Raw genomic sequence first — 15,867 nt, 5'->3', positions numbered from 1 at the left:
TCCCTCTCCCTTCCTCTCTGTAAAAAAATCAATAAAATATATATTTTTAAAAATTACAAAACACTAACATGGTTTCTTTTCTAGTTGGACCCTGGACATGTTTTGCGCCTGGGGACCCAGGCATCCCAGAGCCTTGCTGCTCACCTGGATAACCAGGTTTCATTTGAGAGTCCCAGAGCTATTTCCTGCACCAGTGAGAATGACCCGGTGAGTTGCTAATATGTATATGAATTTTTTTCAGTGCTTATAATCTCTGCTGCTGTCATTTTACATATCAAGAAAATGTACATGTAGTCAGACAATGCACCCAAGACAGCATTCTGGAACCCAGATCATCCCCATCCCCCTGTCTGATATTATAACACTAGAGGCCCGGTGCACAAATTCGTGCTCGGGTAGGGTCCCTCAGCCTGGCTGGTGATCGAGGCCTATTAGGGGGGCCAGCGGGGGGGGGGGGGGTTGCAGGAGGTTGGCTAAGGGAGCGCACTGACCACCAGGGAGCAACTCCTGCGTTGAATATCTGCCCCATGGTGGTCAGTGCACATCATAGCAACTGGTTGAACAGTCGTTCTGGTCGTACCAGTAATTTAGCTGTAGCAGTCTCTTAGGCTTTTATAACTACACTAATAAAAGACAAAGATGCAAATTGACCATACCTTCGCTACGTGCTAAGCCACTCCCACAAGCCAATCAGAGCAACTATATGCAAATTAACCCAACCAAGATGGCGGCCAGCAGCCACGGAGCTGGAGCAAGCAGGAGGCTTGGTTGCCCCGGCGATGGAGGAAACCAAGCTTCCCGCCTGCTTTGAGCCGGCTGTGGACTCCGCTCATTGGCAACAAAGTTTCAATTATAAAAGACAAATAAATCCCAGATACCTGCTTCCAGCCAGCCTCCACTGGGAGCTTGGGTGGCTGGGGACCATGGCCAGCCTGTAAACAGCCATCAGCCCCTCACCCAGGCTGGCCAGGCACCCCAGCAGGGACCCCCATCATGAAGGGGCTGTGGCCAGCCTGCAAACGGCCCTCAGCCCCTAATCCAGGATGGCCAGGCACCCCAGTGGGGACCCCCCACACTGAAGGGGCTGTGGCCAGCCTACAAACAGCCATCAGCCCCTCACCCAGGCTGGCCAGGCACCCCAGCGGGGACCCACACCCTCATGGGGTGAGGGTCCCCACTGGGGGACTTGAACAGCCTGCAAACTGCCATCAGCCACTCACCCAGACTGGCCAGGCACCCCAGCGGGACCCCCCCACCCTGAAGGGGGTGTGGCCAGCCTGAAAACGGCCCTCAGCCCCTCACCCAGGCTGGCCAGGCACCCCAGTGGGGATCCCCACCCTGATCCGGGACACCCTTCAGGGCAAACCAGCTGGCCCCCACCCATGCACCAGGCCTCTATCCTATATAATAAAAGGGTAATATGCAAACTGACCCTAACAGCAGAACGACTGGGAATGACTGGTCACTATGACACACACTGACCACCAGGGGGCAGACGCTCAATGCAGGAGCTGCCCCCTGGTGGTCAGTGCGCTCCCACAAGGGGAGCTCTGCTCAGCCACAAGCCAGGCTGACGGCTGCCAGTACAGCGGTGGTGGTGGGAGCCTCTCCCGCCTCCTCAGCAGCGCTAAAGATGTCCGACTGCAGCTTAGACCTGCTCCCCACTGGCAAGTGGACATCCCCCGAGGGCTCCCGGGCTGCCAGAGGGATGTCTGACTGCCAGCTTGTGGTCATCCAGCCAGCAGGTGGTCATCCCCCAAGGGGTCCCAGACTGTGAGAGGGCACAGGCCTGGCTGAGGGACTCCTCCCCCCTTGAGTGCACAAATTTTTGTGCACCGGGCCTCTAGTATATAGATAAAACACTTAGGCAGGTCAGTCCACATTTGTTCTCATTTAATCCCGCCACTGAATTCATCTTATGCCAAGGATTTTGCTGGGGATAGAGCAGGCACATAGTAAATACTTAAGTCAATTCCTCAGAAGTTAAATTTAGCAGATATTATTGATCTTACTGTATGATGGGTTGACAAACATTTTCCTTAAAGGACCAGATAGTAAAATTTTAAGCCTATGATCCACAGTGGTCTCTGTCACAACTGTTTAGCTCTGTTATAAACAAATGGAAATGGATATGTTCCAATAAAACTTTATTTATAAAAACGATAGTCAACCATAGTATAGACTGGTATGCAAAATTCTAAAGAAATCAACTTAACTTGTCCAAGATCACAGCAGAGCAGTTATAGAACCTAGTTTTCCTAATAACCCATCTGGGACTATTTTCTATCTATTTTTCTAAGTGGATTTCCTAGTTCTAGAGAAGGAAGTAACTTGACTTGTTGAGAAGAGCTGCATTTAAAATGAAGTTTGTCAGCAGAAGCTAGGATTACAGTGGTATCCAGTGTTGTATTTTCTGCTTCAGATCCCATTAGTCTAGATGTTGATTTTTTTTTCTCCTTCCCCAGCATTATTGCTGCCTCTCATAAATGAAGTTAGTTGTAAGGTCTGTGATTAAATGTGAAGAAAACCAATAGCTTTTGTTTGTTTGTTTTCCTACTCTCTGAGTTTCCCCATTTAACATATGCTGCTGTGCATGTGGGAGGGAAAAAAATAATTCATTACCCAAAACACTATCTCAGCAGGGTGTGTTTTATTTATATCTCCAGTGTTCTCCTACTTTCAAAAGCACAAAATGAAATAGAATAAGTGAATGAAATCATCAAAGTGCCTTTCCCTGTGAATATAGTCTCTTCATCTGCCAATTCCTCTAGAGTTTCTATGGAAACAGCAGCATGCAGATGATCTTGTCACATGACTGGATCATCTCTATACACAGCACAGAAGAATCCAGATGGCAAGAATTGTCACTGCTACCTCCACATCTAGGTTTACGTTGCTGGGCAACTGGTTTCATCATTCAGGCCAACCCCAGCTGTATATACACACTGGATTTGGGGACAACAACTAGCATATTTTTTATTTAAAATAAGAAATGAAAGATATGCTTTTCAATTCTGAGAGATGAATGTTTCCTCAGTATTGTCTATCAGGCTCTTTCCACTTTTCAAAGACTTTGTCACTTTGTCTACAGCCCCATTATATCTGTTTGCATTTTTATTTCATAGGCCAAGCATGAGGAGAAGCATGAGGGTCAGCACTACAACTTACCCCTCCAGGATATGAAGACTATATTCCCCCATGGCCTGCCTCCTCGATATGCAATGCAGGTGCTCAAAACAGGGGAGGGGATGGGAGGGAGCCCAGAACACAAGCTGTTCATAGCAAAGTGATGTGATAAAATGAATAGAAAACTATAAAAAAATGAAACTTGAATCTTAAAACAATAGATGAATTCATCTTTTGTTAATGGTGCTATTATTAGAGAAAGTGGAAGAGAGAGGGAAAGACAGAGAGAAATATCAGTGTTAGAGAAACACATTGGTTGGTTGCCTCCTGCATAAGTCCCAACCAGAGCCCAGGCCAGAAAGGAACCTACAACCAAGGTACATGCCCTTGACCAGAACTGAACCCGGGACCCTTCAGTCTGCAAGACAATGCCCTACTGAGCCAAACTGACTAGGGCCAAAGTATTCTTAAATAAATAAACAATATTCTGCTATTTTCCTTACCTAACAGGTTTTGGGAAATTTGAATATTTAAATAGTTGTTTAAAAAAATGAATTTAATATTTCCCTTAGAAAAGTATCATGAAAATAGTTAATATGCTATAGAAAAACAAAATTATAATGTATTCCTAAGACATATAGAAATTATGTTTGGATTAGATGTATCATTGTTCTTCAATTTCACAGATTTTCAGAAAATTCTAGATTTGTGGTCATAACTTAAACCCAGAGTTGCTTGGGTTGTGTTGTAGCCAATAAAGAATTCATGATCACACTGGCTGGTGTGGTTCAGTGGTTGGAGTGTCAGCCCTCACACCCAAGGGTCTTTCTTGGGTTTGATTCCCAGTCAAGGGCATATACATGGGTTGCAGGTTCCATCCCCGGCCCTGGTTGGGTTGTGTTCAGGAGGCAACCAATCGATGTGTGTCTCACATTGATGTTTCTCTCTCCCTCTCCCTCTCTCCATCCCTCCCTTCCACTTTTAAAAAAAATTTAATGGAAAATATATTCTGGGGTGAGGATTAACCAAAAAAAATAAATAATGAATAACTGCAAGCATATTTTGTTGACATGATTGGTTCTTTTTGCTAACTCCTGCTGAGTTATTTTTAGCCTCAGAAATTATTCCTTGTTGTTGTTAATCCTGACTGAGGATATTTTTTTCCATTGACGTTTTAAAAACATATTTTTATTGATTTCAGAGAGGAAGGGAGATGGGGAGAGCTATAGAAACATCAATGATGAGAGAAAATCATTGATCAGCTGCCTCTTGCACGCCTCCTACTGGGGATGGAGCCTGCTACCTGGGCATATGCCCTGACTGGGAATCAAATGGTGAGCTCCTGATTCATAGGTCAACACTTAACCACTGAGCCATGCTAGAGGTAGCATTAAGTAGCATTTTATATGCTTTCAGTATTTACATCAACCCTAAGTGGAATACCTACCGGTAGTTATGTTGTGAGATGTCTGTATTATTTGTAGATTTCAATTAACTGATGCAATATCTGTACTTCATAACAGATACAATCAAAAGCTGACTCTTACGTTAGTTGGTGTGAGATCATGTGTTTCAATTTTTAGCTTAATTATATGGATATATTTTCAAAATCAGAATCAACTCAACCCCTCCTAACTGCATAAATTAAAAATATACAATTTGTTGCTATATTAGGCTCAGTGTGCATACCAAGAACAGGTTAGAAGTTCCACACCCACTCTCTCCTTTCTCCTTCCCTGTTTTATTAGATGAAGACATTCAATGAAGCTTGCCTGATGGTAAGGAAACCAGCCCTAGAGCTTCTGCATTACCTGAAAAACACCAATTTTGCTCATCCAGCTGTACGATACGTTCTCTGTATCCTTTCCTGCCCACATGGGCTGTCTTAAGCCAGTGCTTTCCTCCCTCAAATGTGAGAAAAGAAATGCAAGTGTACTCTTTGTTAGCAGAAGTGTTCCTTCTGGTAATGTTTTCTTTAACAGCAAGTGCTTTAGATGGGGAAAAAGGAACAGGAAAAACACTCAGTCTTTGCCATATTATTCATTTCTGTGCAAAACAGGACTGGCTGATACTGCATATTCCAGATGGTAAGAACTTCCTATCTTCACTATACGGGTTTGTTATCCTGTTACTGTGGTAGCATCGTGGCTTTAATTTTCGGACAGGGCTCTCTGATGGCTACAGGAGAGGCCTTTGCTCCAGATACAGAATGATCTAAACTAGTTCATAATTTCTTCATATTACTGACAAGCAAGTTGCAAGGTGAAGTAAATGCAACAAGAAGAAATTCAGCTGCCCGGCCAGTGTGGGTCACTGGTTGACTCATGCACCAGGAGGTCACGTGCCCTGGTTGCACACTCAATACCCAGCAGGGGGCCTGCAGGAGGCAGCCCATTGATGTTGGTGTTTCTCTCTCATCCGTGTTTCTGTCTACCCCTCTCTTCCTCTCTCTCTAAAATTAATAAAAACCTATTTTTTAAAAAGAAGAAGAAATTCAGCTGAAAGCTTCCTGGAACCTTTTGATAATAAGAATGAACTATTTTGGCCCAGCAGTCCTCACTTTGATATGTGATGCCCAAGAGCATAAACTCCCACCTTAGAGGTCATCACAGGCATTATGGCCCTCAGTCAGCAGTTTTGAGTATCCAGAGAAACTGACATGGTCCTGGTAATCAGCATTCTAGAGTTTAAAAACTTAAACTCTCATTCTTTGTACATATCCTTCCTTGTTGTGTATGTGCATCCACATACTATGACTATCTTTAGAAACTACCAGGAAGCTGAGGTGACCATTAATTCACTTGGTATGCCTGTGTGTTGAGTGTAATGATAATGTTTAATCTAAAATAAACCTTGGAAACAAGGCTTTAAGAAATATATAGGACACTAAAGTCATTCCCCATGACTTACAGTTAATAGAGTATTTTGTGTTGTATACAGTTAATTCCTGCCTACTTTGTTCTCTGTGCCCCCCGCCCCCCCTTTTTTTTAGCTCATCTTTGGGTGAAAGACTGCCGGGATCTTCTGCAGTCCTCCTACAACAAACAGCGCTTTGATCAACCTTTAGAGGCTTCAGTCTGGCTGAAGAATTTCAAAACTACAAATGAGCGTTTCTTGAGTCAGGTGATTAGACTCCCAGAAGTTTGGTGCTGGCCATTCTTTAAATAGATTTTATCTTCTTTGTGCCCCAAGTACCAGTAGACTGGAGAACTAGTATCATGGTTGAGATAACTATACCATTTTCTACTTCTTGCATATATAGTATTTTACTCACAGTGAGCTCACAATCTGAAACTCATTTACCCATAGAGCCATCAGTAGGCTGTTCCCATCTTGTGGGTAGCAAATTGAAGTTCAAATTAATTCACTGACTTTTCCAAGGTCACAGGCTCAAATTCTCTAAAGCATATTCTAGCTACATAATTTTCTCCAGATAAAATCTTTTTTGGAACCAGAAATGTATTGGTAAAATTACTCTTTACTCTAGTAATTCTTGAATATCTAGGCTAGATAGCATTCACTTCCATACTGAGATAGACCTCTTATAGGGCTTGAAAAATAGATTTAAACTGATTCCTAATAACACAACCTTTTGTTTGGCTTTAGATAAAAATTCAAGAGAAGTATGTCTGGAATAAGCGAGAAAGCATTGAGAAAGGCAGTTCTCTGGGAGAAGTAGTTGAACAGGTATAAAAAAAGATACTGTGTACGGTGCCATACCAGAGAAGGCCTCTTATAGACAGGCTGGGCTGTAAGCCACTCTCTCCCTTTTGCTACAGGGTATAACGCGGGTGAGGAACGCCACAGATGCCGTTGGGATTGTGCTCAAAGAGCTAAAGAGGCAGAGTTCTTTGGGTATTTTTCGCCTCCTGGTGGCAGTGGATGGAGTCAATGCGCTCTGGGGAAGGACCACGCTGAAAAGAGAAGATAAAAGTCCAGTAGGAAAACTGACTTTCTCTGCTCTGGTTTCTCTGATTTCTGGTGCCATATTATATATAGTCTGGGCATAGTAGACATACAATATATTTTCTTGCCTAGGAATATTTGAATTAGATGTATAGTGAAAATAGCATCAAAAGGAGCTGATACAGCCCTGGCCGGTTTGGCTCAGTTGATTGGAGCACCGTCCTGTACACCAAAAGGTGGTGGATTTGATTCCCAGCCAGGCACAGACCAGGTTGTGAATTTGAGCCCCAGTCTGGGCAAGTACAGGAGGCAACAAATTGATGTTTCTTTCTCTCTCTCCCGCCTCTTCTCTCTAAAGTCAATTTTTTTTAAAGAGGATGATACCAAGTTCCACTATCCATTGAAAACTAAGGGAGAGTATTTTGTTTTTTAAAATATATTCTATTGATTTTTTACAGAGAGGAAGGGAGAAAGATAGTTAGAAACATCGATGAGAGAGAAACATCGATCAGCTGCCTCCTGCACACCTCCTACTGGGGATGTGCCTGCAACCAAGGTGCATGCCCTTGACTGAAATCGAACCTGGGACCTTTCAGTCCGCAGGCCGAGGCTCTATCCACTGAGCAAACCGGCTAGGGAAGGGACAGTATTTGAAAAGAGCATGACAACAGAAGCTACTAGTACATTTTTTTTTTCTGTCTATTCTCTTTTCAAAATGAGGCTATGTGGTGTAAAAAGAGAAGATGAGAAGTATCTTGGGGGTATTTGGAGACAGTGGGTGTTTTCGCCCTTGGGGACTGTTTTTAAACTCCAGAAGCAGTAGTTTTAGGGCCAACAGCTCTGTAGCTTATCTCAGAGGCTTATCTTCAGCCTCTACTATGGTGACTAGTAGTTGAAGGTTTTTTAGTCGTTATCAATTACTAGTAATTTGTCTCAGGGAAGCATCCAGGCAAAAGCAAGTAATGGCCTCCTTCTGCTCCTACCCCTTCCTCCCCTCGCACACTGACCGATGTGCAGATCGCCTCCGAGGAGCTAGCACTTATTCACAACCTGAGGAAGATGGTGAAAAATGACTGGGTGAGTGATATGATGCCTAACACATTTCAGAGAGAAATGTATTTTCATTTCAAAGATCTTCCACTACGTCATTCCTAGCACTTTGCAGTCTCTAATTTTATGGACAGAACGTTCTTTTATCTCATTTAATTCCCATAACTGTACCAATTTTTAAATCTATATATTTGGTTTCTAATCTTTCTATTTAACTGGAGTAAGCTTATTCAAAACCATTTTATTTAAATATTGGTGTAATTACTTTGCTTACAATTGTTCAAAGTGTTTTTAGATCTTCTATCTGTTTTAGCTTTTTCTAATTGTCGTTTTCTCCTTTCTTTCAGAATGGAGGTGCCATTGTGATGACTTTGAGCCAGACTGGGTCTCTTTTTAAGCCCAGGAAAGCCTATCTGCCCCAGGAACTGCTGGGAAAGGTCAAACCATTGAAAAACTTGTTTCCCTTAGATAGTCATTCTGTCTAAAGACATCTTTTTCTTTTTCTTTACATAATTTCAGACTTGGATAAAAATTATATTCCTGTATGACTTCACCCAAATTCCTAAAATGTTAACATTAATCATATTTGCTTTATTCTTCTTCCTCTTCATTCATTTTTTTCTGAATATGTAGCAGTAACCTGAGGATGCCTCTTTATTTCAAAATCATGTGTACTTCTTAAAACCAAAGATATCTTAATATATAACCAAAGCACAGCTGTCAAAATCAGAAAGTTGACATCGATATAATACTGTTAACCTAACCTATGGAACTTATTCTGGTTTTGACAGAATATCCCAATATTCTTTACAGAAAAAAGAGGGTCTTGGGCAGCATCTTGCACTCAGTTGTCATGTGTCTTTAGTCTCCTTTAACCTGGGACCGTTCCTCAGTCTTTGTCTTCTATAATCTTAATATTTTTATTTCTGAAGAATACATGCCAGTTATCTTAGGGGTTATTTTATGAAGTTGTCTGATGTTTTTCTCCTGATTGTATGTGATATTAGAAGTGATGTGTGCTCTTAGTGCATAATATTAGGAGGCACATGAAACCTATTTCTCCTACTACTAGCAGTGTTAACTTTGAACACATAATTAAGGTGGCATCCATTTGGTTTCTCCTCAGTGAAGTTGTTATTTTACTTTTATAGTGAATAAATAACCTTGTGGATGTATATTTTGAGACTAGGTAAATATCCTGTTACTCCTCAAATTTCTCCTTACTAGTTTTAGTACTCATTGGTGATTCTTCCTAAATTAGTTATCATGATAATAGCAAAATAGATATATTCTATTTCCATCATTTCCTCTAAATGTATCAGTTGGCTTTCTATTATATGTAAGAGTTTTCCTTTTTACCTTATGTATTTATTTATTTCAGTACAGACATGTGGATTCTTAATTTTTAATACCATTATTTATTTCGATGCTTAAATTATCCCAGATTTGGCCAGTAGGTGCCCCTTTAAGCTTACCCTGGATGCATATGGGCTACTAATAACACCCAGTTAAAGGCACCTTCTGGACCATGGTTGGGCAATGTTAATACCCACCATTTCTAAGCCATGGAAAACTGATAGAGAAGAATTTATTTTCAAGATGAATTCATGCCCTGGCTGGTTTGGCTAAGTGGATACAGCATCGGCCTACAGACCAGAAGGTCCAGGGTTTAATTCCAGTCAAGGGCACATGCACGGGTTGCGGGCTCAATCCCCAGCTGGGGGCGTGTAGGAGGCAACTGATCGATGATTCTCTCTCATCATTGATGTTTCTAGCTAACTCTCCCTCTTCCTTCCTCTCTGAAGTCAATAAAAATATTTTTTTAATTGAATTTCTAATGAAGTCAACATAGAACACAGTTGCCTGCAACAGCCACACACACACACAGGCAACATGTAGTAGATGAACCAGAAGGAAAAGAGATTATCTTTAAAAGAGAATGTGTGGCCAAAAGCACTACCTAGTGCAGTGATGGCGAACCTTTTGAGCTCGGCGTGTCAGCATTTTGAAAAACCCTAACTTAACTCTGGTGCCGTGTCACATATAGAAATTTATTGATATTTGCAACCATAGTAAAACAAAGATTGATATTTTTTTTTAAAATATATTTTACAGATTTTAACAAAGAAAAATCAACTAAAAAAATGAGTTCGCGTGTCACTTCTGACACGCGTGTCATAGGTTCGCCATCACTGACCTAGTGCGTACAGGCCCTGTGTGTCACTTAACAATTACTATATCTTTACCCTTTTTCTTTTCCAGGAAGGATTTGATGCCTTGGATCCCTTTATTCCTATCCTGGTTGGCAACTATAACCCAAAAGAATTTGAAAGTTGTATTCAGTATTATTTGGAAAACAGTTGGCTTCAACATGAGAAAGGTCAGTTGTATAATTTTTTCTATAAGGACTTTATCTGTCAGGAAGAGCCCCACTGTCAAAACCTTGACCTTCTTCCCTCAAGAGTAGTGTGTAGTTTGTATTTCATCTTTATTCCCTTTATCTTGACTTCTTCCTGGCTGATCACATGGTACAGAAGGGGGGTGGGGTAAGGTTTAATTTACAAAAGACATTCTATCTCTCCCTAAATTCCCAGAGTAGTCTACAATAAAATGCTCATGCTGAGAGAGGAGGCCAAACCAAGCCCAGTCACTTGGTTCAGGTTGCTGGCCACACTCTCATTGTTGCATTTTTCTTTGTTTGTTTTTTTATCTTTTTTGTTCATTGTTGCATTTATTCATCATTCAACAAACTTCAGTTGACTCATATGCTAGGACACCCACAGAATAGTTGACTGTGTAAGAGACTAAACCCCGCCGCCCCATCAAACCAAATCTTTGCTCTATCTGTCCTAGTCTTGTACATGAGAGCATTCGAGCTGTTCTTTTTATCCTTGCCCTCGGCTTAAGGACAGGGAGGAGGAGGAAGATATAGAGGAAAAGTCAAGGCTGTTCTATCGATAGGTCATAGAGAATTAGCTGTAACTGGAATATGTTACTAAAGGAAAGAGTATAAAGCAGCTGCAACATGATGGGTTGGGAAGCACAATGGAGAGATTTGGGGTGGTTAGGAGATTTGACCATGTCCTAAAGTCCAGAAGATAATCTTGGAATAATGGGAAAGATAAATGCTGGACTGGAAGAATAGAGACAGAAAGGGAAATGTGCATAGAAATATAATCATTTATTAGGATGAAGGATCTAGCAGTGAGGTCTCTGGGAGTGCTGATGGCATCAGAATGTAATCTAGATAATGTAGCCTCTACAGAATTCTCTGGGTGTAACTTAATACTTCAGGAGAAAACTGCCAATTATCTGTGCTTGACTCCATTCAGCTCACACGGAAGAAGGTAAAAAGGAGCTGCTGTTCCTAAGCAATGGGAATCCTGGGCAGCTGGAGCGGCTCTGTGCCTACCTCTAGGCCATGGCCACAACATGCATGGAAGGCAGTGGACATCACAGGTCCAATCAGATGGGACGTCCACAGCACACACACAGCTCATGAGACTGGACAGTACTGCAAATCAACTCCCAACTTGGCTGAAATGGGTTCCCTGTAAAGTGACTATAATGGCAATAAGACATCCTCTTGTTCCTGAAACTAATAGCAGTTTATTATATATGGTTTTCACATTTTAATTGTGCCTTTTTTCCTAAAAATTAAATTATCTTTCTTAAAGTGTTGTGTTAGATCTATACTATGGGAAGAGTCTTCAGATTGGCCAAATTTTACACTTCAGATGAAGGATACACTAATGGAAATGAATAAATGATCACGGGGCCAGGTGTGTGTGTGTGGAGTGGGGGGAGTAGAGTGCACACCCAGTGTCTAACCAGGGTTGGGCAAACTTTTTGACTCGAGGGCCACAATGGGTTCTTAAACTGGACCGGAGGGCCGGAACAAAAGCATGGATGGAGTGTTTGTGTGAACTAATATAAATTCAAAGTAAACATCATTACATAAAAGGGTACGGTCTTTTTTTTTTTTAGTTTTATTCATTTCAAACGGGCCGGATCCGGGGCCCACGGGCTGTAGTTTGCCCACGGCTGGTCTAACCCCTCTGCCTAAGGCAGTGAGTGGTTCTCAACCTTCCTAAGGCCTCGACCCTTTAATACAGTTCCTCATGTTGTGGTGACCCCCAACCATAACATTATTTTCGTTGCTACTTCATAACTGTAATTTTGCTACTGTTAGGAATCGTAATGTAAATATCTGATATGCAGGATGTATTTTCATTGTTACAAATTGAACATAATTAAAGCATAGTGATCAATCACAAAAACAATATGTAATTATATGTGTGTTTTCCGATGGTCTTAGGCGACCCTATGAAAGGGTCGTTCGACCCCCAAAGGGGTCTCGACCCACAGGTTGAGAGCCGCTGATACATGTTTTCCGATGGTCTTAGGCGACCCCTGTGAAAGGGTCATAGTTCGACCGGGGTCGCCACCCACAGGTTGATAACCGCTGGCCTAAGGGGTCAACTCTCAGGGCCCTACCACACCGGTTTGAGGACCTGGGGCTGCAGGCAGGACCCGGGGAACTGGTGACCAGCTGGGGCCCGGGCTCAGCAGGTCCCTGGGGCTGCAGGGCAGCGCTGAGGGTGCCTGTGCTGAATGGGGGCCCAGGGGATGAGCGATGCTGCCACGGAGGTGGGGGGGCATCGGGCACTTGGACCAGGAGGCGCCGGGGCAGAGCCACGTCTCAGAGCGAATGCAGGCAGTCTGCTGGTTTGCAGACCCCGAATCAGTTTCATTTCGAGGTAAAACAAAATCTACCAGGAGAGGCAGGCGGCCTAAGCCAGACGGGAAAAATCATGGTATTTTGTAATCTAAGCCACAGACAGTGAGGGGAGGCGGGATGTTCCCCACACAGGGCCCTCGCCCCAATGCAGCGGGACTCCGCCAAGGTCACCAGCTGGGAGGGACCTTGGGACAAAGAGAGCAGCCGCCCCGGAGGCTCTGGTGCCATGACCATGACCGGACCCCTGTCTGCTGGGGGTGGATGGGGGGCGAGGGGAAGGGTGAAGCCCATCAGAGCAAATGGCCGCTTACCCAGAGGTCACAGGTCAAGGAGACAGAGGCTCTGCGCGGCCGAGGTTCCATTTCCAGCTCCGTCCTTTTACTGCTGTGCACCCTCCAAGGAAGAAGTCACTCACCCTCTCTGTGCCGCAGCAGCTTCACCTGTGCAATGGGCACGTGAACGGGGCGTGGTCACGTGATCTGCCGGAAGTGAACACAGTGTGGGGTTATGTTAGGAAGGACGAGGGGGGCACCTGAAGATGGAGGAGAGGCCACGTGAAGACGAGGGGCGATTGAAGGGATGGGGCCAGGAGCAGAGGAGCCCCCAGAAGCTGACCAGGCAGGAAGGACCCTGGCCTGGAGCCCTCCGAGGGACCACAGCCCTGGACGCCCTGATTTCAGATTCTGGCACCCAGATGGGGAGAGCACTTGTTCCTGTCGGTTTAGGCCAGTCTGTAGTCATCTGAGCCGCAGCCTCAGGAAATAGACCCCTCCTTTTGGGGTTTTATTTTATTTTATTTTTTATGGATTTCAGAGAGGAAGAGGCAGAGAGAGAGAGAAACATCAATGATGAGAGAGAACCATTGACTGGCTGCCTCCTGCAAGCCCCTCACTGGGGATTGAGCCCGGGCATGTGCCTTTGACTGGAATTGAACCTGGGACTGTTTAGTCTGCAGGCCGACACTCTATCCACCAAGCCAAACCGGCTAGGGCTCCTTTTGGGGCTTTGACGGGGTTCTGGGAACAGCTGAGCCCTGTGCTCCGTGGCAGGGAAGCCCCCTCCACCCCAGACTTCACACTGCAGGGCTCACAGGGAGATCATCCCTGTGTCTGTGCCTGGGCCCTGTCTCCTGCTCCCTGAGGCTCCTCCGCAGTGACAGTGCAGTGGGCACACCAGGCAGGCTGCTTGGTGGGAGCGCAGGCCACGTGGCTCAGGGACTCTCCGCTGCCTTGCCCAGCCCCCAGCTGCAGGAGGAGGCAGGGCACTCCCCAGCCCCGCCCTTACCTCCCTCCCGGGCCTTCCCCTAAGGCAGCGGTTCTCAACCTGTGGGTCACGACCCCTTTGGGGGTCGAACGACCCTTTTCACAGGGGTAGCCTAAGACCATCGGAAAATGTATATAATTACATATTGTTTTTGTGATTAATCACTATGCTTTAATTATGTTCAATTTGTAACAATGAAATTGGGGGTCACCAAAGCATGAGGAACTGTATTAAAGGGTCGCGGCATTAGGAAGGTTGAGAACCACTGCCCTAAGGAGTCCTGCCTGGGCCTGGGCCTGGGCTTCCTGGAGCACCTGGCTTGACAGGAGCCCACAACTGGGTTGCCGTGCCCATATTCTAGATGTCAAGACTGAGGCTCAGAGAGGGGGAGCAGAGGTCCTTACCCCCAGCCAACCTCCCCCTCAACTCAGCCCAACTCACGGGTGGCTCCCCCAGCTGCCTCCGGGTTGCCATGGTGTCAGAGGAGGGGGAAGAGGAGGAGAAGGAGGAGGAGGAGATGATGATGATGAGGGGCAGATTTCTGAGAAGCAATCCCCGAACACACACCAGCTGGCCCCTCCTTGCTCACTTCCTCTCTCCAATGTCAAAGCATCCATTTGTGCAGCTGGGCCAGGGCCGCTTCCTCGCTGGGAGCAAAGAAGGTCAAGAAGGCAGAGGGCCCAGGGAGTGGGTTCTGGGACCCCAACCTCAAACAGCAGATTTCCTGGACCCGAACTCGATTGCCCTTCCACAGTTCCCAGACCAGGGGGGCTCTTTCCTGCCTCCCTGCCTTCGCGCATGCAGTTCCCTCCATCTGGAATGCCCTTCCTCAGCCTTCAGGTCCCAGCTGGCTTTAACTCCCCTGGAGAATCTCCCCTGAGTCCCCAGGGGCTCCCCTACATCCTGCACCCACCAAGGTCACAGCCATTTTCTTGATGATGCTCTCACGGGGCAGTGAGGTCTTGGGGATGCTAGCTTTGCCTTTGTAGCCCAAGCGCCTGGCACAGACAGGGAGGGAGGCAAAGGGAGCAAAGAAACACCTCTGGTTGGATTGGAGAGGATCTGGACTGTGAGCACCGGGCACAGGGCTGGGCACGGAGCAAAGCCCATTCCCTTCCTGCCACTTGAGCCTGGGCTCCAGCACCTTCTGCATCACCCCATTTGGAGCCGGCTCAGGGGTCCTCTCTACACCCACAGGCCTGTGTCTGTTGTCCCTTTGGAGGCGAGGTAATCACACCAGGATGCAGGCGTGCACTTGACTTCACAAGGAGCTCCGTGTGTTGGGGAGAATTGGGAGAAAGGCCTCCATCTCCGAAATCCAGGACCAGGCAAGCTTGCAAGGGCCTGAGGGTTGACCTCGAGCAGGGGACTTCAAATGGTTTCCACGCTGAGTACTTTCTGCAAACAATGCCTTACCTGATGGCCGTGACATGTAACAGATGGGAACTAAGCTGCTTGGGGCGAAGTGGTGCACGTTGAGGGCGCCTGGGAGAGGGGACAGACAGATAAAGATAGTTCACAGGGTTAGAAATCAGGGAGGCTGTGGCTTTTTGAGCGGAAGAAAGGGGTGCGTGGGAAGCTTTAGGGGAGCACCTTTTCCACCAAGCTTTTAATTTTGCCTGAAGCAGAATTATCTGGAGAGAAGAGACAAACGCTGCAAGAGCAGTAAGACGTAGGGTGAACCCCAACAGTCCCCACCTGAGCAGCAAAGACCACCGCACCAAGAACGCGCCAGCAAGGGGCGGAGGCTCGGGCGCTACAACTTCCGGCGTGGGCCCCAC

General features: G+C 45.4%; 1 protein-coding gene and 1 long non-coding RNA gene across 5 annotated transcripts in view; one reads left to right on the top strand and one right to left on the bottom strand.

The window, feature by feature from the left end:
* The window catches only part of DAP3 (death associated protein 3), a 26,857-nt gene extending 15,099 nt beyond the window's left edge, over positions 1-11,758 (top strand). For all 3 annotated transcript variants that reach the window (XM_014463577.2, XM_006097831.3, XM_014463575.2), the window contains exons 3-13: positions 85-207; positions 3,126-3,227; positions 4,875-4,983; positions 5,121-5,213; positions 6,119-6,249; positions 6,733-6,813; positions 6,906-7,064; positions 8,050-8,109; positions 8,430-8,519; positions 10,345-10,462; positions 11,415-11,758. In XM_014463577.2, coding sequence (XP_014319063.1) covers positions 85-207; positions 3,126-3,227; positions 4,875-4,983; positions 5,121-5,213; positions 6,119-6,249; positions 6,733-6,813; positions 6,906-7,064; positions 8,050-8,109; positions 8,430-8,519; positions 10,345-10,462; positions 11,415-11,500 — 1,152 coding nt within the window. In that variant the 3' untranslated portion in view covers positions 11,501-11,758. The remainder of the gene's footprint in view (positions 1-84; positions 208-3,125; positions 3,228-4,874; positions 4,984-5,120; positions 5,214-6,118; positions 6,250-6,732; positions 6,814-6,905; positions 7,065-8,049; positions 8,110-8,429; positions 8,520-10,344; positions 10,463-11,414) is intronic.
* The window catches only part of LOC111827735, a 21,190-nt gene extending 5,323 nt beyond the window's left edge, over positions 1-15,867 (bottom strand). The window contains exons 1-3 of one of the 2 annotated variants that reach the window (XR_002831446.1): positions 15,785-15,867; positions 15,503-15,571; positions 13,135-13,302 (exon numbers count right to left, since the gene is read on the bottom strand). This is a non-coding gene — a long non-coding RNA (uncharacterized LOC111827735). Of the gene's footprint in view, positions 1-12,831; positions 13,303-15,502; positions 15,572-15,784 lie in introns of those variants that run through there. The other variant, XR_002831445.1, reaches the window with a different exon arrangement.

The sequence above is a fragment of the Myotis lucifugus genome, unplaced genomic scaffold (genome assembly GCF_000147115.1).
Source record: "Myotis lucifugus unplaced genomic scaffold, Myoluc2.0 scaffold_211, whole genome shotgun sequence".
In the NCBI taxonomy this organism is placed as follows: domain Eukaryota; kingdom Metazoa; phylum Chordata; class Mammalia; order Chiroptera; family Vespertilionidae; genus Myotis; species Myotis lucifugus.
Note: the sequence above shows the minus strand (reverse complement) of the source record. Positions and strands in the feature narration are given on the sequence as shown.